Genomic DNA, 27,345 nt, shown 5'->3' on the forward strand with positions numbered 1-27,345 from the left:
ATTTTGATTAGTCAAAAACTTGAATTTGTTAGATTGGCGATTATCACGTTTAATCTTGTTATCCCCCTCCTTCCAGACGCGTGTCAGGCTAAAATTGATTTATCCTACATTAAGAACACATATAAGTCATCCATGCTCCTGTGTTCTGAAATTGTTAAGTAAAGTAATATTCCGATGAAGCTTCGTTTTTGTCCAGAAAATGAAATACAAATTTTCCTTAAACGAATGTGTGTATTCTCAGTTTAATTATTCTTTGAAATTGCGATAAAAAATCAACAAATTCAACAGTTTTCTGCTTTTATTGACACACATTATTGTTTTTTTCAAAGTTTTAATTCACTTTTGGGGTGTTCGCATGTGGTTTAAGGTGTTCGGTTGTTTTCTGTGGTGAAAAGACCTACCCCTTTTTCAGAGTTGTAGATTACATGTTGTAATCTAGATCATTTAACATCTGATGTCTTTTGGTGATTTGTATTTTACAAAAAATTTTAATGGGGTCATTCATTCTTTGTCAACCAAACATCTTGTGCATTGTGGTTCTAAAAAATTTGGCTGTTTTTTTTTTTATTTTATGAAACAAGCATCATGTAAGGCATGAATAAAGTCCTACACCAGGTATTATTGAACTGTCTCCTGTAAAAGCTGCATTCAGATTGCTGGGAGATAATTGCAAAAGACGTCGAAAGTCAACGAGCACCGGGTATCCAGTAACGCTTCTTCCGTCTTGACTTGTAAACGTTTGTTTTCCGGATAACTGGGCTCCAGGTCGACTGTACATGTCTTCATCGTTGTCATCCTCCAGTTCCATCAAAGCATTTTTGAACATCTGAAGTTCTACTGGTCCTAACGCGCTGAAACCTGCCAAGTTTATTTTTTCGGCCATATGTCAACAAAGCAGTTCCGCGGTGAATAACCATGCATATAAATACAACACGGAAAAGGTCATTTCGTTTCCGAATGTACACTTCTTCTATGAATTAGCCTCCTGTATGTAGGAGCACCTGCATATTGAGAATTTACTATTGACAATAAGATTATATACAGCACATACATTTAAAGCTAAAAAAAAAACTTAAATGACATATTTGCAGGTACTTGTTTAAAAACTGAATAAAAGTAAACCGACTTTTGTTAAGTATATATCTTTAAAAGCCGGGTCAAATATAAGAAAATATGAGGTCTTCATCCGCTGTATCAATCATGAACTGATTAAAATTTAGCGACTTTATATAAAACAATGATGTGAGTTTACCCTGTATTGTTTTGATGGAGTAAATCTTACGGCTTTAAGTACACCTAAAGTAGTTTTTAGTGTCAACATTGAAATTTTAGTTGCGTAAAAGTAAATGATGACTTTATTCAGTTGCTGCTAAAACTATAAAATATTTTTGCATCACTAGTCGGTTTTAAATGAGATTAAAAAGTTATATAGATATGGGGAATTTTGGGTTCATAAGTTTTTCACATTTTACCCGAATAATCCAGTCCTTATATTTCACTTCTCTACGATGACTTAATTAAAAACCTCGCGCTAGTCGGAGAGATAAATCACGAGGAGGGCCTGAAATATTCTGGTAAGGGTGTGCTCTGAGCAGTGTCAGATTCATTGGGGTGTATCCATTTTATTTAAAAATAAGTTTTCTCATGAATGGAGGGGGTTCATAAATTCGTCTGCAAATATTTCTGACTCGTTATGCTCGGCGATATAATTACTGGCCAGGACAGTTACACCCCATCTCCTCGAACCCTGAAACCGCCCCTACCTATACTACTATAACTATATGGGTTATTGTCAAACTATAGGTCGAATTTTCTGCACACCTACTACTAGTTTGTTATTTGTTTTTGTTTTCAATTAAACACGCCGTTGCCAGGGCCGTAACTACATTGAGGCAAATGAGGCAAATGCCTCATTTTTAAAAATTTCGAGAAAAAAAATATGATAAGTTGAAACAAAAGATTGTCTTCATGTCAAATTGTTTTCACGGCGAGTGTCTTGCAAGAAGCAAGTTCTGTTCACCCTCTGACGTCGTCCCCTGTTTTTCGGGATCCATGTTCCTCGTTTATTTTTAGTTTTCAGTGTTGATTGTCTATTGTTTGTCGTTATTTGTCTTATCTGTTAATTACTGGGTTTGTCTTTTGTTCGTTTATTGCCCTTCTTTATGACTATTGTCTTCAGTAGTGTTGAATTTCATTTAATTTAGTAATTTTGTTTAAACTTGAGTTTTATTATATTTAAGGACCTTTTGTCTAATTTTAAAACCTACTTTAAATTGTAAAAATATTTGAAATTAGCTCTCGCTTTTTTGTTCTGAGGTGGCGTTAAGCGAACACCAATCAATCAATCAACCCTTATGACTAACGCTTCAGTTGTCCAATATTAAGCTGTTGTTGATTTCTTCTCGAAACATCTGTATGTTGTAAACGTTCATTCTCTGCTTTGAGTAGACTTAAGACTTGGGAAAGATCAACGATGACGGGTGAAAGGTTGTGTGGTTTGGCAATGTTGCATGTCCACCGATGTCCAGATAATTTTCGAAAAATGGTTTGAGAAGATTCGATGCTATCGGACAAAGAAAAATTGGTCGTTTTTTTTCATGGAAAATTAAACTTCATATTAAAGAATACAAGACTAGCTCCCTTTTCTGTAAATAAAACTAAAAAGCTGACATGGGTTAAATTAAAGTGAGACAACCATGCAACCTCCCGGAATCAAATCATTAAAAAATAAAAATCATGTATTGCCATACGACCTTTTACACTGAAAGGCTAAACTTGCATTAAGCCGTGTTCAGGCCCTTAAATAGAAAATAAAGGGATATGGAGTAAATGTGCTTGACAAAATCGCACACACTACATAGAAAAAGTACAAATTATCAATGGTGTTTATTCCTGTTCTTCATCTTGACAGTCGCTTGAGGGTCTTCAACAATGAAAGAATCATTCATACCCTACAACAAGGTCAAGACGGCCCCTAGCGTCGACTTAAGCGGTACTTAAAGTATTGTACTGTGAATAAATTTCAAAGTAACAAAAAAATACATCAAAGTATAAACACAATACAAGACCAGAACAGACAGATCCGACTTTAATCAGCCGGTATAAAATGTAGCAATGAGGTCTAAGAACAGTTTTCCTGAGTCTACCATGAGTGTACCCTTTTATCCCAGTTAGGAACTACATCAAGTTGTAATTGAAATGCGTTATAAAATCTGAATTCATATAGCTAAATAAATGATAATCAGCCCCTTCTTAACTTGATTTGAAAAAAAAAATTGACAGGTATAATACGTTTTCTGCAAGCCGAAACTCTCAATTAAAAAAAAAAAAAAAAAAAAAAAACAGCAGCCACACACTTACTTATGTGAAATACGATTTTTGCTTTCTCCTACTTATCGGTCTTTTGATGTTGTCCCTAAAAACTAAGAGTTTTACAATGAATCTATATATTTTGCTTTGAGACCAGAATATTGTGGAAAACATAATTAAAACAAAACTTGCGTTTCAGATTAAGAACGGGTCCGAGAAACGCTCAGAATGCACAATTTTGCGTCATTTTTTCCAGAGCTTCTGGGGGCCTTGAGCGGAATTTTTTTTCGCCTTGCTTCTCTCGGCGAATATATTTTGCCTCACTTTTGAAATAGGCAAGTTACGGCGTTGTAAGCGTTTAAATGGAGTTGTTGAAGACCGTACGGTGACCTATAGTTGTAAAACTTCTATGTCATTTGGTCTCTGGTGTTGAGTTGTCTCATTGGCAATTATACCACATCTTCTTATTTTTATATTGTTAAGGATTTGCAAGGGCGGATCCAGTCATTTTTAAAAGGGGGGTCCAACCCAGGATAAGGGGGTTCCACCCATATAACACCCGGACCCCCCCCCCCCCCCCCTTTTGGATCCGTCACTGGATTTGTGAGCCTTTGCATCACTAATAAACAAAATTTTCATCCATTTTATGAAATTAAAGCATATTTAATTTGTTTTTCAGCGTCTGAATTTATGTGAGTACAGTATCAGGCTACCATATTTCAAATTATTTTTTCTTGTTTTTATATTGCCTTGAAATCTAAGAAATGTAGTATTTTAGTATGAAATCATTATAACTGAGGGGCCTGATGGGGGGGGGGGGGGGTCTCATCACGATTCACGAGTTGATTTTTTTGTCAATCACGATTCACAGAAAATAAATTTCCATGATCACGGATCACGAAAATATAAAAAAAAAAATCTGTAGAAAAACGGATCACGATAGCGAAAATGCGCGTAACAGGATATGCAATACAAGTAACAGGATAGACAATACAAGTAACAGGATAGACAATACAAGTAACAGGATATGCAATACAAGTAACAGGATAGACAAAACACTTAACAGGATATGCAATACAAGTAACAGGATAGACAATACAAGTAACAGGATAGACAATACAAGTAACAGGATAGACAATACAAGTAACAGGATAGACAATACAAGTAACACATGATAGACAATACAAGTAACAGGATAGACAATACAAGTAACAGGATACATAATACAAGTAACACAGGATAGACAATACAAGTAAAAAGATAGACAATGCAAGTAACAAGATAGACAATACAAGTAACAGGATAGACAATACAAGTAACAGTATAGACAATACAAGTAACAGGGTAGACAATACAAGTAACAGGATAGACAATACAAGTAACAGGATAGACAATACAAGTAACAGTATAGACAATACAAGTAACAAGATAGACAATACAAGAAACAGGATAGACAATACAAGTAACACATGATAGACAATACAAGTAACAGGATAGACAATACAAGTGACAGGATAGACAATACAAGTAACACATGATAGACAAAACAAGTTACAGTATAGACAATAAAAGTAAAAAGATAGACAATACAGGTGGCAGAATAGACAATACAAGTAACACATGATAGACAATACAAGTAACAGGATAGACAATACAAGTAACAGGATAGACAATACAAGTAACAGGATAGACAATACAAGTAACAGGATAGACAATACAAGTAACAGGATAGACAATCCAAGTAACAAGATAGACAATACAAGTAACAGGATAGACAATACAAGTAACAGCATAGACAATACAAGTAACAGGATAGACAATACAAGATACAGTATAGACAATACAAGTAACAAGATAGACAATACAAGTAACACATGATAGACAATACAAGTAACATAATAGACAAAACAAGTAACACATGATAGACAATACAAGTAACATGATAGACAAAACAAGTAACACATGATAGACAGAATAGATTTAAATTTGGTAATTTATCATACATATACGTTCTTGTTACCAAAATCAAAGCTATAACAGTAAAACAATATTTGAGGGAAGTTTTGATTTTGAAAACACATTCATTGTTAACGAAACACAAGTCTTAGCATGCTTAAGTTATATCCATACCTTTTCTTTATAGCCGAAATTCCTATCGAAAACGGTAAAACGATAGACAAAATATTGCACTACCTATCAAAAGTTTTATACACTCTTGTATGAAATCCTTTTAAAGAATGCATTCTGTATATACATGTATGCTATAGAAGTAAAACATTTTGTTATACTTTTCTAATAAATGTGAAGGTTTCAGCTGGTAAGATTTATTCCATATTCAAATTTCAAAATTCGAAATTTTTAATGACTCATATAGTAGTCCTTTTTTCGCCATTTTTGTAATCAAAATAGTTTAAATGGAGTAAAAAGACGGCGAAGATACCGATGGGACAATACAAAGACAGAAGTGCAGTAAAACAGATAACACAATGGTCAAAAAGAAAAACGTTGAAATAACAAAAAGAAGTACACTATAAATACTACGCAGAAATCCCGAAGCCAATACCAAAATCAGTATAGTACTAGTATCAAATTAGCCTAATATTGGGTGAAGATAAGACAAGTGAAGACGGATTTAAAAATAAATTATTTATCTTTATAACTTTTGAAATCTACCGTCAATCTTAATAATACTTTTCTCCCAGATATAGAGGTTTAAAGTAGAACTCGGTTTGATTCAAGCTAAAAAAAAATGATAAAAAGTGGTATTTTGACTCCAGTTTTTTTCACGAACATGGGACGTAAGTATACTATTCCAAATAAAACTAACAAGCCTTAAAATCGTCCTTCAAATATTCATGTTTTGTGCATTTAAACTTATTGATAAAGGTTACAATTATACCCATTGTTGTTCAATTACCAAGTCTGCATGATATTTTTGGGGTACACATGAATTCGCTAATTTACAGTTAAAATTGTATTTTAGTTGTTTTTTTTCTGCAAAGTTTGTTCCAGGCATTGCACTAGGTCTTTTCTTCCCGTGTACTCTACTTAATGTTGCTGTATAGTATGTTCTATGAAGTACAGCAACGAATATTACAGTATAGGACTGCATAATATAATATAAACGTGTTAAATACTTTACAAGCTTGATTTCTCGACGACGAGAGGAATGTTTAACAACCTTGACTGGCTACACAGCCTTCGCAACGTCGATAAACAGTAACTGCGAGCAGTCTTTTATGCAGGTATAATCGTGTTTATCATTTTGTGTTTTTATACTTGATAAAACCGTTAAGTATCAATCAGTACATTTCCCATGGATTTAGTGTAAATTTAGGACGTCATAAAAAATGTCTTACAAACGCCTTGTGCTATGCCAAAATACAAATAAACAGTATCGGCAGCATATAGGATCACTTATAGCAATATTTTGATAGTTATGTTTTAATGTTTCAAAAATTAAATTCTTAGTACCGATAAAAACAATATTTAAAGATTTTACTACGGTGTTTAAGAATTAGTTTATTCAAATGACCGTATATCTAAACAGTCACTTTATGAATTTCCGATCTATCAAAAATCAAAATAACTTTCAAAATATTGTTACCTGAAATTTAGAGGAATATCCATATGATCATTGTTAATCAATTGATTAACTGTTTCAGATCTCCATCATTTCTGAGTCAATTAAAGATACGAGAATAAGACCGATGATCTCGACGCTGTTGTGGTTGCAGCATTAATAACAACTGATGCAACACTTCATTCGGCAGCCGCTGGTGGCATTGTCTCATCAAAAATAGAAAAAAGTATCAACTGTTTCATCAGCTGGTTCCAGTGAAGATTGAAATACTTTGTCTCTCGATGGAAAGACTACATTCAAGCGACTAAGGTCAGCGGCAAAGACCTTGTTATTCGGCTACTAGAATGTTGTGGTGAAACTTGGAGACGCGATATGACAGGATCTGCCGGAGGCTCACTAGTTGAAAAATCTGAACAGGAAGTAATTGCAACCATGTGAACACTGGCAGTCAGAGAAGAAAAGACTATGGTAGCACGTGTTGCTCTTCTGGGCATGACGCAGGATCGCGACGAGACAGTCAGTTTATTTGGAGCCAGACTTCGAGACTAAGCCAGCGTTTGTAAATTCAAATAACAATGTCCAGGATGTGAACATAGTGTCGACTACACAGAATCTATCTTACGTGATGTAATATCCCGCGGACCAAGTGACCCTGATATTCAGTTAGATCTCTTAGGAGACAAAAATATGGACATGACATTAGAACAAGTCTTCACATTCTTTGAAGCAAAGGAAGCCGATAAACGTTCTGCATCACGCCTTCTTAATTCCCAAGGAACTGAAGCCACCGTCGAAGACACTAAAACATGTAGATAACAAGGTTGAATCATGGGATTACTGTGGAAAAAGAGGTCACGGATAAAGTGCTCCACCCAAGACCAGGATGAAAGAATATCCTGCATACGGACATACTATAAAAACTGTGAACGCGAAACCATTTTAAATCCGTATGTCGAAGTAATACCAGTAGACCAAAAGTGAAACAGAATAAAGAAACTGAAAGTTCTGTATTCGATTCTCTTTGTGCGGAAACTGTATTCTCTCAAGGGAAAAGAAACACCTGGATTATCATCTTTACTTGCAGAACACATGGGTTAAACGATCATCACAACCACAGCCGTTCATCAACAAAGTCGTTAGAATTGTAGACGATGATTACAAGCAGCTTAGTTTCAAAACTCTGTAGTGTGTCAACAGAGAAATACAGCCAGCTATGCAATGGCTGATACTTGTTGTCTAGCTGGAAACAAAATGCTTCACAAAATTAATTGGACTCAACGTGACATCATACCGGTGAACATGCAGATTCATTCCGCCAACAACAATGTATTGTTATACTTGGGGACATCATTCTCAGACTATCGAGAAAGGATCAAGATAACCACGAACTAGAAACCAGACAAATTGTTTACATCACAAACAGCTCAGACAAATTCTTTCTCAGCAAAGAGGCTTGCATTACACTTGAAATAAAATCTGAGAACTTTCCTACTATCGGTGAAATCTCCGGAAGCGCAACTGATACTAGTACTTCCTTCCCGACAAATGAGCAGAGTTAAACACAAGTTAATTGCAACTGTCTAAAGAGGTACCTTCTCCGATACCAACAAAACTTCCGTCCCCACCAACAGAGGAAAACGTACCGAAATTCAGAGAATCACTACTTGAACATTACAAGTCGATCACTTTTAATACCTGTGAACATCAACAACTGACATTCATGGAAGGCCCACCTTTTAAACATATGATCGACCCTAACGCAACGCTAGTTGCATGTCATACTCTGGTTTTAGTTCCCTTGCACTGGCAGGACGACGTGAAAGCATCCTAAGATGAAGACGTCACCTTAGGTGTTATTGAGTCCGTTCCAGTTGGCGATTCCGTAACATTGTGTCATTGCATAGTCATATGTCCCAAAAAAACGGGAACTCGAGACGGGCAGTAGGTTTTCAGGCTCTCAATGCTCACGCAATTAGGGACCACATCACAAACAATCCCCTTTCAATCAGCCGAGATCAGTCCCTCAGAGCAAGAAGATTGTATTCGACGCTTGGAATGGCTTACATAGTGTACCCATCTGAAAGGAAGACAGTCATCTTACCACCTTTATCACCCAATGAGGCAGATACCTGTACAAAATGTGTCCACCCCTACACCAAGGATACATCGCATCAGGTGGTGGTTACACAAGAAGACTCGACGTGATTGTGACCAATGTGCCAAACAAGACTAAATAATGTGTCGACGATACTCTACCGTGGTCCGATACTATTGAGGAAAGTGTTGTTGAGGCTTATCATTGGTTGGAGCTTTGTGGAAAACAAGGTATATCTTTAATTCCAGAGAAATTCAACTTCGCACATGTAACATTAAAGTTCGCTGGATTCGAAATTACAAACGATAGTGTGCGCCCTTGCAAAAAATACCTACAGGCGATATTGGATTTTCCTACTCCGAAAAACATAACAGACGTTTGATTGTTGTTTGGCCTTGTCAATCACATTTCATATGCATTTAGTGTGGCGGATCGTTTGCAACTCTTTCGTCAATTAATCAAACATGGCACACGGTTTCTTTGGAATAATCAGCTGGTAAATCTCTTAAAAGAAACTAAGACAGTAATAATTAGTCAGATCGAGGAATGAGTGCGCATATTTGACAAATAACTGGTCAAATCAGGATTTTGATTCTGATTATTTCAGAAGCATTGCGAATGCCCAAAGCTTTTACCATTCTGTTGTCACGATGGATGAAAAATTACGCTTCACTCATGGTGCTGAATCACGATATATGCTCCAGTAGAGAGTGAGGCCTAATCTGTTGCTGACGCACTAATTAAAGCCATGTATTTCGTTCTTGATTTTGAAGAACTCATAATTGCCATTTATCACATACCGCTACTCAAAATTTTCGGTGACAGATCACTTGACCAGATTTCATATACAAGTTACAAGTTTAGAATGATGCATGTCCCAGAAGCAAAACACAGTACAGCTGATGCTATTTCGCGGAACCCAACAGCAAGCTTAAGTAGGAGGATCTGAAACTAATTGTTGATATAGCATTGATTACTGAAGACAGCAACCAATTTGATTACCTGTCTTTTCAGGACATTCGACAAAACTTCTTGTCCTCAATTATGATAGACGATTGTTATGATGTGTGTTCAGATGCATAAATCCAACTGACCACAGCCTCTTCAATAGGCACTCTACAATCAATCACATGGCACATGGTGCGTGTTGCTACCAACAATTAAACTGGTAGAAATTATCGAAAATGGAATGCCAGAATTTCGCCATGAAATTCCTACTGAAACTCATAATTTTTTCAAACTTAAGGAGGACCTATACACGTAGATTGTATAGTCATGTATAATGATCGCATCGTTTTTCCACCTGCCTTCCGCAAAAATGTCTTGGCAATACTCCATTCAGCTCATCAGGATGTAACGTTGATGATGTCAAGAGCAGAATCGTCAGTTTTTTAGCCTGGAATAACCCCAGATATCATTACTCTACGAAACGAGTGCAACCAATGTAATCGAATGGCACCACCCCAACCTAGTGCTCCACCATCACTACCTCATTTACCCTTTTCAATGTGTGTGCGCTGATTTTGTCCATTATAAAGGAGTCAGTTAAATGGTGGTTGTAGACAGATATTCGAATTGGCCAATCATTGAAAGGACTCACAATGGCAAACGAGGTCTAATTGAATGCTTACGAAGAACATTTGTTACTTTTGGGATACCTGATGAGTTATCTTCAGAGGAGGTTCAGAATTAATTGCAGAATTGAAGTTGGCGTAAAACATTCAAACGTTTAATCACTGATAACACTGAACCAAACGGCGAACTTGAAATAGACACTTTACAAATAATCTCATCATAGATACCAGGATTAAACTTTTGCACGTCAGACGCACTTTTTGACTACCAAAGACGCATCAGTGACGCTTAAATGAAAAAAAAAAAAAAACAGAGACACCAGATTATCACCAGCTATGTGTGTATATGAACGCCCAATACGTGATTATATTCCGATTCTTCAAGTTTGGTTTAAACCACATTGCACATAGCGTAACACTTTATCGAAACGAGAGGAGGTTTTGCGGCATAAACACATGAAGCGGAAAAACTTTCCAAGCACACAAAACAACCTCCATGACTTTTGACGACCATGTCCGAATCCAGAACCAGAATGTTCCGAATCCCCTGATATTGGACAAAAGAGGACAAGTTATTGAAATTAGACAATTTGACCAATATGTAATACGGGTTGATGGATCGGAAAGAGTCATCCTTTGCAACAGCGAACAAATGCCAAGAAAGGATGTCAACTGACATTGATTTGATGAAGTATTATCCACAAAAAATAAAGCCAGTGTTACAGGAACCATCTTCTAAGGTAAAACAAAATTCTCTAGTGATCCTTGTACTGAAAAGAATAGGCTCACTGAAAACTTGTGTGCTACATCAGATGAACAGAACGACCAGGATCGAGACTCTCATAGAGTCACACCTTCCAGATATTGCTTTGAATCATTCACAACTATCAAACTTACCAGCACTACAGATGGTTCAAAAACCTCCGTTACACAAATCACTTTATGGATTCGACACAAACTAATTCTTCGCCTCCTAAAGAAGCTTCAACGCCAATAAGACATTCCAGTTGTCAGAGAAAAAAACCGTCATGGCTCCACGATTACATACATTATATTTGGAAAGTTACGAATGTGTAGTACCATACATTTCATATAAACATTTTTTTCTTAATTCACAAGATAAAAATACATACATGGCTGAATACCAACAAACTACATTTTTTACCACAAGTTCAAGCAAAACCAGTTATTTACAATTTGATGTGATTTTTGTGCGAAAGTTTGAAACTGAGAACTTTCATATTAACGTAGTTATATATGTTGTCTTTTTTCATAAACAAAGTGTTCATAATATTTATTGTGTTCTCTACTGTTTTATGTAACTACATATTATTATATCCTTATAAATTTGCCTGTACCAAGTCAGGAATATGACAGTTGTTTTCCATTAGTTTGATTTATTTGAGCTTTTGATTTTGCCATTTGATAAGGGACTTTCCGTTTTGAATTTTCCTTGGAGTTAGGTATTTTTGTTATTTTACTTTTTTCATGTTGCTTACACATGATAATGTTATAATCTAAATATGCTATAGCATAATTATGCTTATTGCAATAAACATCTTTATCTTATCTAAAAAAATTAGAGGTCTACGCATCATCAGTCATCGTTATATTTCAAATATACATAACAATAACTTGAGGGGGATAGAGGAATATCCAAATGATTATTGTTAACTGATTGATTTAATGTTTCAGATCTCAATCATTTCTGATGTCAATAAATGATACGAGAAAACAGCATTATATTAATTTATCTGCACCGAAACTTAACAGGTGCTCGCCTCAAAGGCAGGTGGCTTGGGTTCGATCCCTCAAAAACAAGTGCATGTGAACATTTTGCTTTTCTGCGACACAAGCGGTATGTAGGCGTGAGAGAACATTGTAAGAATGATAAAACCTGAATAGGATGATATATCTTTTTGTTTTGTTTCTGTATTTAGTTTCATCTATTCATTTCTTCTATTTCTATTATTATAAAAATAAGGAGATGAGGTATGATTGCCAATGAGACAACTATCCACCAAAGTTCAAATGAAGTGGATGTAAGCAATTATAGGCAACCGTACGGCCTTCAACAATGAGAAAAAAAACCCATACCGTATAGTCGGCTATAAAAGGCCCCGACATGAAAAATATGAAACAATTCAATTGAGAAAACTAACGGCCTAATTTATAACAAAACATTTAACGAAAAAAAAATTAGACAGACATGATCCAACGACAACCGCTGAACTACAGGCTCCTGATTTGGGACAGGCACATAAAGAATGTAGCGGGGTTAAACATGTTTGTGAGCGCTCAACCCTCCCCTTACCTGGCACAACATAAGAACAAACTATAAAAATCAGTTGAAAAAATGCTTAACTCATCAGATCAATACAAAGAAGAAAACATCAAAATATAAACACAGACCTGACCGTGGCAGGGTATTTTTCCATCCCTCATCCCTAACAAAAACAAAGGACACTAAATACAGATCTCAGAGTACTCGCAGTTACTGACAGCTAGTTCAAAGCCAATAACAACTAATAAAAAAATCATGTATCTAAGACTAAAATTATGTCTGTGCAACGTTATTACTTATATATCAATACATATAAATAATAACATTAAATAACTTCTTTACATATTGAAAGGGATATGCATTGCGACTTCATTAAAAAGTATCTTACTTTTGTAGATCTTATCTAAGCAGAATTTTGTTTATCTAAGTGCAGCAGTTATGTGATCTTGTAAATGTCAACTTAATAATTTTGTATAACGGAGATTAAATTATCTGCTTTAATATATTTACAAAAAGTGTGCACTTGGAAAATAAACTTGTATATCAATACACATATTGGAGTTTTAATTTATGTATGTCTTGAATTCAGATGTATGTCCCATCTTACAATCTGGAGTGGTGACATAGAGAAATATTGGCTGGCAAAAAAACAGCAAAAGGGATATTCTTAACACATGATTTTGTTTTAGAATATGGCACAGTTTGACTACCTTAAGCAAAGGATCTATCACAAACGCAAACATCTCAGTTTTTCTATAGTTAACTTCTGAACTAATATAACAAAATTACCGAACTCCAAGGTACATTAATAAAGGGGAAGTCCATAAAAACTGATAAAATCAAACGCTATCAATCAATAGAAGAAGTGAAAAACAACTGCCATATTCATGACTTCATACAGGCATTTTTAGAGGAAAATGGTGTGTTAAACTTGGTTTTATAGCTAGCCAAATCTCGTACTTGTATGACAGTTGTTAGTATTTCCGCTATATTGCCAAATTTGGTGAGCAACCCAAACAGATATAATAGGTTAATGTGACAATAATTGGGACCTATCTGCCAAAACTGTGAAAATATACGTAATAGACATACAACACAACCGACTAAATAAAATCAAACAAACATGCAAATTAATCTAACAAAGACGCCAACAAAAAAGGTGTAAATTTAACAATGATGTCAACATGTTTTTGTTTTTGATAGTACATACCGTATATAGTATACGCTTTCTCGATAAAGTAAAAATTAAGTAAGTACAAAAACAAGAGTAAACAAAAAAGAAACAACACTGAAAACACCATTTGTTTCCGAGTCGCACATCAGGACCTACCTCCACCAGGAATACCCAAATATAAAAAGTCAAAACCCCGATGGAGGGATGCATAAATACCGAGTCACGTCATAAGTCATACGACTAAAATAAACACAATAGAACGATGATAGATAACGGGAAAAATAAAGTAAATAAAAAGATTCACAACTTCAGCATCTAGAATCTATTACTCAAGACCATCTTGTACTATTTGTGAAGTAGACACTGAATAGTTATATAGTAGGTCTGGTTCTTTCCGATGATCTTTTTGAGAAAAAGGACGAGACGTCCTTTGACAAAATCCTGGCTCATTAATTTTTTTGCTCAGACACTGATGACGTCTGTGTAGCAGCTCCGAGCTCTTGAATATTGTATGAGTTGAGACATTTATACTCCATACGAGGATGAAGTTGGTATATTGCTGCTAAGGTTAGAAAAAAGTTTTAATTTCACAAAAAACTGAAATCGTCTCGTTTGTCAAAGATTCTGGTACTGAGATGACTGTTGTTGTTACATTGTTGTTACATCGAAGTAAATGTCTAGAAATGATGCGGAGGAAGCTGTATCTGGTGTTTCTTTAATCTCTAGTTCAGGAGGATATAGTAATGCGACCCAATCAGAAAACTTTAAGGTTGGATTGTTAATGGAAATAATATCATCAATATACCTGTATGTGAAACTAAATAATCTAGCTTCTTTGATCTTCTAGTTTTTTACAAGTGTTTGAAGGAACTCCGACTCATATGAAAATAAGAAAAGGTCGGTCAGGAGAGGTGTACAGTTGGTGCCCATAGGAATATCCTCGACGATAAAGTATAGCGTTTACTTGCCTAATTTGAAATGATATACCGAGTTTGAAGATTTCAATCTGAGATTATCGCCGTGTTTGTTACGAACTCTACCATTACGATGGATGTAGATAATTATATTCCCTGCTTTTTGGCAGAATGGTCTCATTTCTTTTAAGTAAAAAAAAGAGGTCAAGCAATTCCAATATTCTTTTACTCAAGAACTGTAAAACAAGTTTTAATCTTGTAGCATGTCTGGTTGTTTTCTACATACACATTTTATATTTTATTACTTCACTTTGATATCTTTTCATTAACACATCCACACAAGGGATAATTAGAAAACCAATCAACTTCTTTCATTTTTACCCTTTTTCAGACATTTGCTGATATTTGATCTTGTTATATTAAGTTCACATAATTATGCCGAGTGTGAGATCTTTTGACAACATTGTTATTGGCATCCCATTGGTCAAACTATTACCATGCACACTTTTGGAAGGATCTGCGGGCGTCTAAAATTTCTGTAGGTATTCTGTTAGCAGTATTCATTTCTTCTTAACATTGACCGAGGCTTTCAATTCAAAATAATCACTTCTACGGAAGTTTAGCTCGTGTGATGAAAATAAAGTTAGTTTTGTTTTATGTCTTTACTTATTACATTCCACATAAAAACATTCATCTGATACAATCGAGTACTTGAGTTTCTGAAGTGCAACATATGAAAGCCAGTGTCTACAAGATATTTAGGCTCATGGCTCCATACCACGAGTATGCCTCTGAAGTGTGGAATCCACGCCTAAAACACAACATTGAATCCATAGAAACGGTACAAAAACGAGCTGCCAGATTTGCAACCCTAACATACAATCGGGAACCAGGAACAGTAAAGAAAATCTATCAAACCCTAGGATTACAGACTCTTAAATCAAGTCGGAAAATCCGCGGACTATCAATGTTTTATAAAACAACTGCAGTAGAAGTTTAAAACCACTATATGTGTAGGAGACCAGTCACCATATGTGAGAAGACCAAACAACATATGTGAGAAGACCAACCACCATATGTGAGAAGACCAATCACCATATGTGAGAAGACCAACAATCCTATGCGAGAAGACCAACAACCATATGTGAGAAGATCAACCATCATAAATGAGAAGACCAACCACCATATGCGAGCAGACCAATCACCATATTTAAGAAGACTAATCACCATATGTGGGAAGACCAACAATCATATGCGAGCAGACCAACATCCATATGTGAGAAGATCAACCATCATATGTGAGAAGACAAACCACCATATATGAGAAGACCAATCACTATATGTAAGAAGACCAATCACCATATGTGGGAAGACCAACAATCATATGCGAGAAGACCAACAACCATATTTGAGAAGACCAACCACCATATGTGAGAACCACCATATGTGAGCAGATCAATCACCATATGTAAGAAGAACAACTGCCATATGTGAGAAGACCAACCACCATAAATGAGAAAACCAACCACCATATGTGAGAACCACCATATGGTCCGAGTACACAGTTATTTCGTAGTGCATTTCTTTTAGACAATAAATGAAAATTAAAAAAATCCCACCTGCGCTTTCTCAATAATATTTTTACAGTGTGTTGTACTACTTTTGGGACAAATTATATCAAAATTATAGAAAACTTCATCGGCTCTAACTCAAAATATGGACAATTTTATGTTAAGGGGGTCTTGAAATCTTTTGACAGCTTCCGAAGTGCTAATTTTTAACCTTTTTCAGCTGGACCAAATCACTACTTTACCTTAAAATTCATGACCCAAATTTTTTTACAGTGTAATTTCATCCCCCTACTTGCTATTTGAGGCATAAAACATGGAGAAATAAATTTGGAAGGGGTATAAAAAAAACTGGCAAGTAACACACTGTCCACACTAGGGACTATATATATGGGAAGACCAACAATCTTATGTGAGAAGATCAACCATCATATGTGAGCAGACCAATCACCATATGTGAGAACACCAACCACCATATATTAGAAGACCAATCACCATATATAAGAAGAACAACTGCCATATGTGAGAAGACCAACCACCATATGTGAGAACACAAACCACCATATGTGAGAAGACCAACCACCATATGTGAGAAGACCAATCACCATATTTGAGAAGACCAACCACCATATGTTAGAAGACCAATCACCTTATGTTCGTCCATTTATGGAACGAATCTGGGTTCTTGTAAATCTGAGCTCTTGTTAAGTCGGTATGTACTTTTTTGTGAGAAGACCAACCACCTCAACAAGACAATACCATTTACAGAAATTAAAAAAATAGCAGTACCTTCACAGAAGCCTGCAAGTATCTACAACATTCCATTACCAAGTCAGGAATATAACAGTTGGTTTCCACTCGTATGATGTGTCAGGAATATAACAGTTGTTTTCCACTCGTTTGATGTGTCAGGAATATAACAGTTGTTTTCCACTCGTTTGATGTGTTTGAGCTTTTGATTTTGCCATTTGATGAGGGACTTTCCGTTTTGAATTTTCCTTGGAGTTCGGTATTTTTTTGTTATTTTACTTTTTATTGACTGGGACAGCTTCCTGAAGCATTCCAAACTATACATCATATGAGAAGACGAACTATTTTGATATTTAAATCTTTATAAAAATCCAAGCAGAACACCTGATCAATTACTGTCACGGTCAATTCATTCACTTGCTACTTTTCAGAACTTTGAGAACTTCTTAATTATTTGAGCAAACATTCAGAAATAATTGTCAGAGTTCATATACTACAGAAATAAATGGTCACTGCAAAAATATACAAGTAATTCAAAAAGCTGATATTTAATAATTTATTTATGAAGATTCATAGAAACCTATTTCTACGGGTCTGTTTATCGACCTTGAGTTCCATAAATGGACGAACATAAGTGTTTGCGCGATTGTTTTTATATCATTTTTTACACAAAAAGATAAAAACAAACTGATGAATAATCCCATCTCCTTTGATCCTTTAAAGTATTAATGAGCATCTCCGTGACTTTTTCTATTTCGCGTGATATAAAGATAGTAAGTTTTCATTTCAAGTCATAATTTATTTGAATAAACACTATACTCAGATTAGATGTAATTTGTGATAAGTTTTATCCTTGTAATCCCAATGTTTTTCTGACATTATTGATTTACTGTGCATAGAGATGAATTTAAATCTGGGTTCTTGTAAAGCCGGTATGTACTTTTCTTTTGACGCGATATTTATATTAATGTCCAGATATCGTTTTAATCCGTATATTTCTGCCTCTACGATGTTATCGATGACGTCCAAAGGAGACAGTTTATGTTCGTCTTGTACACTCTTCAAAGCTAATAAAGAGTCGATTTCACTGAGCAAAGCTTCCGTCTGATATTCATGAGCAAGGGGCAGTATGTAATGGACGTTCTCATCTGAAAAACAAAAATATAACCGATTACATTTTTAACAAAAAAGTGGATAACATTTATCTAACTTGAATTTTTACAGCCCGTGACCCTGGCGTAATGTTTACTACGAGTTGGTACTGCAGAAATTCACGATAACATAATAGGGATATCGTTGGCTTGCATTTTTTTTTATTGTTTTATCATTTCAGCAGAAATAATCAACACATAAACAAAAGATACGAAAAACTGACAGAACATAATTGAGAATGGAAACGGTGAATGTGTCAAAGAGACAACAACCAAACCAAAGGGACTGAGAAAATAGCCTAATGCCACCAATGGGTCAACGAGAAAATCGCACACCCGGAGGCGGGCTTCAGCTGGTCCCTAAACAATAATGAAGACTAGTACAGCGAAATGGACGACACACTAAACTCCGAAACATATAAATGAACCAAAATAAAAAAAAACACACAGTACTAACAAAGGCTAGAGGTTCCTGACTTGGGACAGGCGCATAAATGCGGTGGGGTTAAACATGTTGTGTGAGATCTTAACCCTCACCCTATACCTCTAGCCAATGCGGATTAACAAACACACAGCAGTACGCACAGTAAAACTCAGTTTAAAAGAAATCCGAGTACTATGTTAGAATAGATAACAGAAGAAACTAAGAAAAATGACAATGATCAACATAGATTAACAAAGGATTACTAGCAGTTACTGACATGCTAGCTCCAGACCTCAATTAAACTGATTATGTCTTCATCATATGAAGAATGTATTTAAATTAGTCGAAGGGATTCTTTGAAGATCAATAACTATCTACGATGAGAATCTCTGAACGATAAGTTTCTACGGAGAAAATTTGTAAAACCCAATTAATCTCACGGATCTCTGAAGACCGATGACTCAATACGTAGATAATTAGTGAAGTCCAATGACGCTTACGGAAAAAAACTTCTGTGAACCAATAACTCTCTGGGCGGAGAATGCGTGAAGACAGACAAATATCCACAAAGAAAACCCCGAAGACGGATAACTCTCACAAAAAAAATCCCTCTTAGACCAAGGAGACTACTCCGAGATCATCATAGACTTCTGAAATACAATGCATGCAATGTTAAATCAGGAATATGTTTCCAGTTTCACGTTCAGATATTGGAATTAAAAATGAGACACATGAGAGTTGGTTAGGGAGGATAGACCCTGAAATTAAAGTATAATTGGTATATATATAGGCTGTGTTCTATTTCTATAACTGTATTTTGTGATTAAATATATTGTCAGGAAACTTATTATTGTATAATAAAATAGATAATGTAGACAATATTTGTCAACTACAAACACAATTATAACAATCGGTAAAGGCTCGATACAATGTACAATTATTATAATACATAGAATATATGATTGGCAACTATACAAGATAACTGTGTTATGTAATTGGTATACATCGTTTCTAACTTTTGTTAAAACAATTCAGAAATATAAGAAGAACACATCTTAAGTATTTGTAAGGACCCGTTAAATAATAATTTTGATTTAACTTTAAAACTTAAATGAATTTTAGATTTTTTTTTGTGTCAATAGTTTCTCTTTTCCTTTTATAATATTCACAATGCCACATGAAGTGGTTTTCGTCTTCAATTTTGTATTGCATACATACTTTACAAAATCTTTCATTTCTATAATTGCAATCTTATTATATCTTCCTCAGACACATACATTTACACCATCCAGAATGTTTTCAACGTATGAAAATTTGTATTAAACGCATAAATATCAAAGCCACCGTACATTATTTCAGAGAGTGGTTCCAAAACAATAACAAACTTAACTCTTGTTTTATTGATACATATTAACATTACTTGTGACGCTAGAAAAAGGGCCTCGTAGCAAACATTCCAGGAAACGCTTGAATGATAGCATATTCTTCCCTGGAAATTCAATTTCATCTGAATGTGTTTCTTTAAAAGGAGAGCTTAGCATGTTCCTGAATACTGGAGAAAAGATCATTAATTCTTCTCGGTATGCGCACAGTTTTTCTCCTTCGATGATAAGCGTTATAGTTTTAAATTTTGACGAAGTTCCTTTTTCAGATCCCATTTCTAAAAATGATGAGTCTTTTGTCGGCTATCCAAGGGTTCAAAAAGATTCAAATATAAATAATAATCCGAACTTATGAATATGCAAACTTTTCCTCACTATTTTGGGTGTTCATCGAAAATATATTTCATATCATAACGAACTGTTATTCTGGTTTTATATTAGACTTACAACTATACAAGGTATAATGATAAAGGTAACATAAGTACATGCTAGTACATAATCTTTCACGTAGGTCAATAAACAGTATCATATCATACTATGTCATGCTAAAAACATACGGAATGTCGAATGTCAAGTTAAGTGACCGAGCTCGATAAACCGAGATTTGATCAGCTAGTCTTTTTAAGATACATAATAACTATGAACCCTTTTATAAAAACTATATAATTTGCCTCGGATGGACATCTACAAAGCTTTTAATTAAATTATACTTCGGTTGAATATCCAGTCAGTCGAGGACAATTTAATAAAAAGTAACTTTTTTGTACCGTGTAAAAAGATCAGGATTTCATAGGTTGTTGACTTCGGTACCCACATCCATAAAAAGTTGTTCTTAAAGTTAAATATAAAAGATGCTATATAAAAAATCCGAGACACGTGGCAATGCATGTGACTGTGTTATACCGATGGGGTACGTAAGTTATCGTTTAACTGCAACCCATTTTATTTCCAATATTTAAACAAAGAAACACATTAAAATCTTGTTACTGTGATTATATTAAATACTATTCCCCGCAGATTATCCATACATATATTTCATAAAAATCTGGAAAAGATATAGACACAAGGAACCTCAAGTTCTTTTAATTAATAATATTCAAAATATGTCTGATCATGGAAGTATTATATTTCATTTTACTTCCATGGTGTTATCTATTCCTACGCATGATCCATATTCCTGAAATGTCCTTTTAAGGTGGTACCCAACACCTTGACTAACATTAATTTGGCTCGTTTAATTTTCATAAAAATTTGACAAAATGTTTACTTTGACCCATTGACAAAAATATAAAAATTTCAAAAAATTTGAACCAACCACTTTATCAGAAAAATTTCTTTGGTTATATAGCAGTTTGACAAACACTAATTTTGATCATTGAGAAGCTTAATATTTCCTTAACAATACAACGTAATTAAAACGTTTAGCTGATTTTTACAGAGTTATCTCCCTGTAGTGTTAGGTACCACCTTAATAGAAAAGTGTTTGCGGACCGCATATTATTCCTTGATATGGGTACTTCAAAAGTAAATTAAATATCCTGTAAAGAAAAACAGAGAAAGAAAGCTGCACATACAAAAAAGAATTATCTTTCAATTTTATTTTTCTATTTTTAAAGTAACAATTTTTAGTGAAGGTCGTCTAGGTAACTGCACATAATTATGACTATCCACGATATTTCCAGGCTTATGGGGGTACCTTGTCTAAAATTGGATTTTTTGCATATTTATCCAGTACAAACTGAAACAAAACACTCTGTCAAGTTATCATGACATATTTGTTGTAATGATAATGAAATGAGTCTTTTTGAATATCGGCGTAAAGGAAAGAGACTCCGTATTCAACTGCGACCTTTTTTTTATTAACGAACGCATTATTGTATTTTATTGGCGCTTAGAAATCTCCAACAGCGTATTGGAAAACAAATATCAAACTTACTAAAATACAAACAGCTCTTTGCTCTCTTTCAGAAAATGTAATATAAACTTGCTATGATGTAAGTATGAAATTTGTCTCATTGAATGTTGATATGAATATTATTTTGTCTTTTTTAAATGAGATTTATTATGCATGTCTCTACAACAGATAGCATGCGAAGCATACAGTTAAAAAGTAGTTTACAAAATGACATCTCATGCATGTCTCTACAACAGATAGCATGCGAAGCATAAAGTTAAAAAGTAGTTTACCAAATGACATCTCATGCATGTCTCTACAACAGATAGCATGCGAAGCATAAAGTTAAAAAGTACTTTACAAAATGACATCTCATGCATGTCTCTACAACAGATAGCATGCGAAGCATAAAGTTAAAAAGTACTTTACAAAATGACATCTCATGCATGCATTTGATGTGGTACATTATAATGATATATCAAATGAAATTGAATATCTATAGAGCAGAGAATTATGATTTTTTTTATCAATTTATGCAGGTTAAAATAAATTTCACATCAAATAATAGCGTAAAACTTCTTCAAAACTTATGTACTTGCCAGCAAAAAAAAACAGATCAAGGTAAAGTGTTTTACCTTTTTTCACAAATACTTCGAAACGACAATTAAACATTATTCAATTGAATCTAGAAGCTATTGAAGAAACTCTCTGAAAACAGTTATAAATTTATAAATAATAGATTTACTGTCAATTTATATACTATTTTTACCAAGCTTCAACTTATGATGTCAGAGGCGGAGTTTAATATTTATTTCTTGGGGGTGGCACCGGGGGACGTGCTGGACTGGAGTTACCGTAATGGTTAGTGTATAGACTTATTTCAAGTGCCACTCCTAACGTTGCCTTGGTGCCCCCCAATCTTTTCAAAATCCATAATCTGCAACTTGAAGTTAATTTGTAATATGTTTTAAATCTACCATGCAAACCTATCTTACGACTTCTGTGGACTTCTAGCATAAATATTGCTGTTGCTCTTTTCTGTTTACTTATACATGAATATTTTGAGGATCTTCTTTCTTTAAATGATAAGACTAACCCTCTTAAAGACACTTGCATTCTTATGGAAGCTCATATAGTTTACAACTCCTGACACATTTATGTTTCATGTTTTTTTTATACAGAGATTTTTGTATAGTAAAATATACAGAATGTCCCATTTTTGGGGTTTTTTTTTTTTTTTTTTTTTTTTTTTTTTTTGACGTTTATGATTAGTTCCTGGAAATGTAATTGCGGGTCAAAATTGAGTGTACGATATTTTCGATTTATTCCCAGTTACAATCCGAATTAAATCCCTTCAGATATGCTGGAACAAATTTATTTCAAAATTTTTGAAGTCCATCAATCCATTTTTTTGTTATTTTCTACAGGCGTATTGACATGAAAACAAGTACAGTAACTATCTTTAAAAAAAGATGTCTGACGCATTCAGATGTGAGCATAGGGTTTAATCTTTATCAGGTTTTTATTTATCATAGCTAAAAAAATTGCAAACTGTTTGACGACAAAAGGCTGACGATTCTAAAAGTTGAGAATATGCGCTTTTTAAAGAAATTAAAAAATATACTGCATGGTACTTAATTAAATTTATATATATATATATATATAAGGTACGTTTCACCTTGTTTGTTATAATTAGAAGACAATACACAAAGATTGGTACGTTTTACCATGTTTGTTATAATTAGAAGACAATACATAAAGATTGGTACAGTTCACCATGTTTGTTATAATAAGAAGGCAGTACACAAAGATTGGTACGTTTCACCTTGTTTGTTATAATTAGATAATACACACAGATTGGTACGTTTCACCTTGTTTGTTATAATAAGATAATACACACAGATTGGTACGTTTCACCTTGTTTGTTATAATTAGAAGACAATACACAGAGATTGGTACGTTTTACCATGTTTGTTATAATTAGAAGACAATACATAAAGATTGGCACAGTTCACCATGTTTGTTATAATAAGAAGGCAGTACACAAAGATTGGTACGTTTCACCTTGTTTGCTATAATTAGATAATACACACAGATTGGTACGTTTCACCTTGTTTGTTATAATTAGAAGACAATACACAAAGATTGGTACGTTTCACCTTGTATTTTATAATTAGAAGACAATACACAAAGATTGGTACGTTTCACCTTGTATTTTATAATTAGATAATACGCACAGATTGGTACGTTTCACCTTGTTTGTTATAATTAGAAGACAATACACAAAGATTGGTACGTTTCACCTTGTATTTTATAATTAGAAGACAATACACACAGATTGGTACGTTTCACCTTGTTTGTTATAATTAGAAGACAATACACAAAGATTGGTACGTTTCACCTTGTTTGTTATAATTAGAAGACTAACACAAAGATTGGTACGTTTCACCTTGTTTGTTATAATTAGAAGACAAAACACAAAGAAGATACCAAGGGAGCAACCAAAACCCGAAAATTTAAGAAATACATCACCGTCCCCCAAATAAAGAAAAAAGTCGGAAAGACATGAAACATTCCACGCAACACTACACAGAAAACCAAAGATATAGCAACACAAACCAACCAAAAACTGTGGATGTTCTGTGCTCGGAATGGCAAGCAGTGACAATGAGGATATTGAACAGATTGTCAACAGTGTCCTTGCAGAGATTGGGTCGAATAGTACACTGACATGCTACATTTTAATGGGAGATACTAATTGTCCTCAGTATTCCCAAATGTTTAATAGGAAGCTCAAACAGATTAACGAATATTACACCAAATACTATGTAATTTGACGGTTTTATCAAAGATGGAACTGTCTATGACGATCTTTTCAATAGGATATCAAGTTTGATTTCAATCGGCACAGATACTTAATTATAACTTCGATTATCAGCTGTAACGATCCAGAACTGTTGCATTTCTATACATTTACAGTAAAACTAATGACGCATGCCCAGTGTCGAGATGGTAACAATTAAAAATCACTTATCATGTACTCTTAACGCATTTAAAAATTTACATGTTTTACATTCGAAAATTTGAGGAGTGTTCTAAGTTTAAAAATAATTTTTAATGAATTTTATTCTTGCTTCCACTTATCATGCTTATTACATGTGGTGTAAGGGATAGACAATTAAATCAGAAATGCGTCTTGACTGAAATAAATTCTAAATGATTCCTATATATATGTATTTATAAGTATAGCTACACGTTATGGTTAAATTATGCTTAATTTGCTACGTCAATACTATTTAATTCACTTCATAGTATATTGACTGAATTCCATAAATTAGTTCCAACAGGAATTTATTATTTGAAGTGTTCGGTAATAAAATAATATTTCGATCTACAATACTCATTATGGATTTAAAAGTACACATGTATTTTATGAGGTCATCTTACATATCAATATAAAAAAGAAGATGTGGTATGATTGCTAATGAGACAACTCTCCACAAGAGACCAAATGACACAGAAATTAACAACTATAGGTCACCGTACATATCAAGTCTACTTCTCACGTTCTATCCAACCATACCCATTTACATCATCGGCCTTTATGTCTCGAGTTGATATATTTTTCTCATCTAGTTTGGCAATCATACCACAACTTCTTATTTTTACATACGAAATTTAAAAACCCCACCAACATTTTTTTTCAACTGAAAATAGAACACGGCTCTCGTCCACTAACAACCAGTTGAAAATACTCGAAAAGTTTCTTTTGAAAATCATTAATATCAAATCATTCAACATTCCCTTTTCAGCTGAAGCAATTGAAATGTTATAAGCTACGTGTTCTTTATATTTATCCATGTTCAATAGATGATTTTAATCGTATCAGAATTTTCGCAAAATATCTTTTAGGAAAAGGTGCATTTTAGTATTTTAATATTAATTGGGAAATCTCAAGATGTCTGAACTGCATTTAATTAATCCGCTTCATCTTCTCGAGCTAAGGACGTAACTTGCAAATATGAATTAAAATGTAGATATGTTATTACTGGTAGACTGATGTCTTGTGAACATCATAATTTACAAGATTTGGAATATCTATTGACGTTTTAATTGAAGGAATAATACGAGTGACCTATCATACTTTCTATCATGATGTCTCTTGGAAAACCATTTCCAACGTTCAAATTAAGTTTATATATCTAACTTATTAATAGATATTTTCTAATGTCTCGGTTTGACTAACTTTCAGCCTGATAAATTTCAATTTACAATCAATCTTGAATATTAATATCATTTGTGAGAACATTGATTTTAGGTCATAAAATATTGTTAAATAGTAAAAGCCAGTTGTTACTTGTTTCGTGAAAATCGTTAAAACTTAATTTTTCAAATAATATTGGTGGATATCTATCTGATTGAACATTTTCATACATTGCCTTTAGGCTTAATTGGCAGGTTGACATGAAACGATTTACAAAATTATAATCTAGTGGCACAATTTTCTGCGATCTGTCTTGTAAGACGATACCGTATATAAAAATAAAAAAGATGTGGTATGATTGCCAATGAGACAACGCTCCACCAGAAACTAAATGACGTAGAAGTTAGCAACTATAGGCCGCCGTGTTACCTTCAACAATGAGCAAAACACATACCGCATAGCAAGCTATAAAAGGCCCCGAAATGACGATTTTAAAACAATTCAAACGAAAAAAACTAACGGACTCATTTATGTAAAAACAATAAATGAAAGACAAATATGATATACAGCAACAAACGACAACCACTGAATTACAGGCGCCTGACTTTGGTCAGGCACATACAGAATATGGCGGGGTTAAACATCTTATAGTTATATAACCCTCCCCTTAAACCTAGGACACTTTCTTTTTTTTTGTTCTCCTTTGAACACTTGCCTGTCTTTCCAAAACATAATATCATTTTTTGAAAAACCAAACAAATTTCTTACGCAATTAAAACGTTACCGTAAAGGGACCGTCTAGCAGTACTCAGAGGCGGATTTAGGAGGGCCAGGGGGCCCGGGCCCCCCCCCCCCCCTTTTGTGGGAAAAAATTGGTTGATTATATAGGGAATCACTGAAGCATGACTGGAGCGGGCCCCCTCTTAGGCAGTCAGTGGGCTTCCACTTATGAAAATTTCTGGATCCGCCACTGGTACTGAAGAGAGACGAAAGACACCAAAGGGATAATCAAACTCATAAGTCGAAAATAAACTGACAA

At 34.3% G+C, this 27,345-nt stretch overlaps 2 protein-coding genes across 6 annotated transcripts in view; one reads left to right on the plus strand and one right to left on the minus strand.

Moving 5' to 3' along the window:
- The window catches only part of LOC127727235 (uncharacterized), a 47,484-nt gene extending 46,582 nt beyond the window's left edge, over window positions 1-902 (minus strand). Inside the window, exon 1 of the mRNA XM_052234715.1 lies at window positions 611-902. Coding sequence (XP_052090675.1) covers window positions 611-883 — 273 coding nt within the window. The 5' untranslated portion in view covers window positions 884-902. The remainder of the gene's footprint in view (window positions 1-610) is intronic.
- Window positions 1-27,345, plus strand: part of LOC127727247 (40S ribosomal protein S21-like) — a 1,096,693-nt gene that overhangs the window by 890,297 nt on the left and 179,051 nt on the right. The window lies entirely within an intron of this gene.

Source organism: Mytilus californianus, unplaced genomic scaffold, assembly GCF_021869535.1.
Source record: "Mytilus californianus isolate M0D057914Y unplaced genomic scaffold, xbMytCali1.0.p SCAF_19, whole genome shotgun sequence".
Lineage (NCBI taxonomy): Eukaryota > Metazoa > Mollusca > Bivalvia > Mytilida > Mytilidae > Mytilus > Mytilus californianus.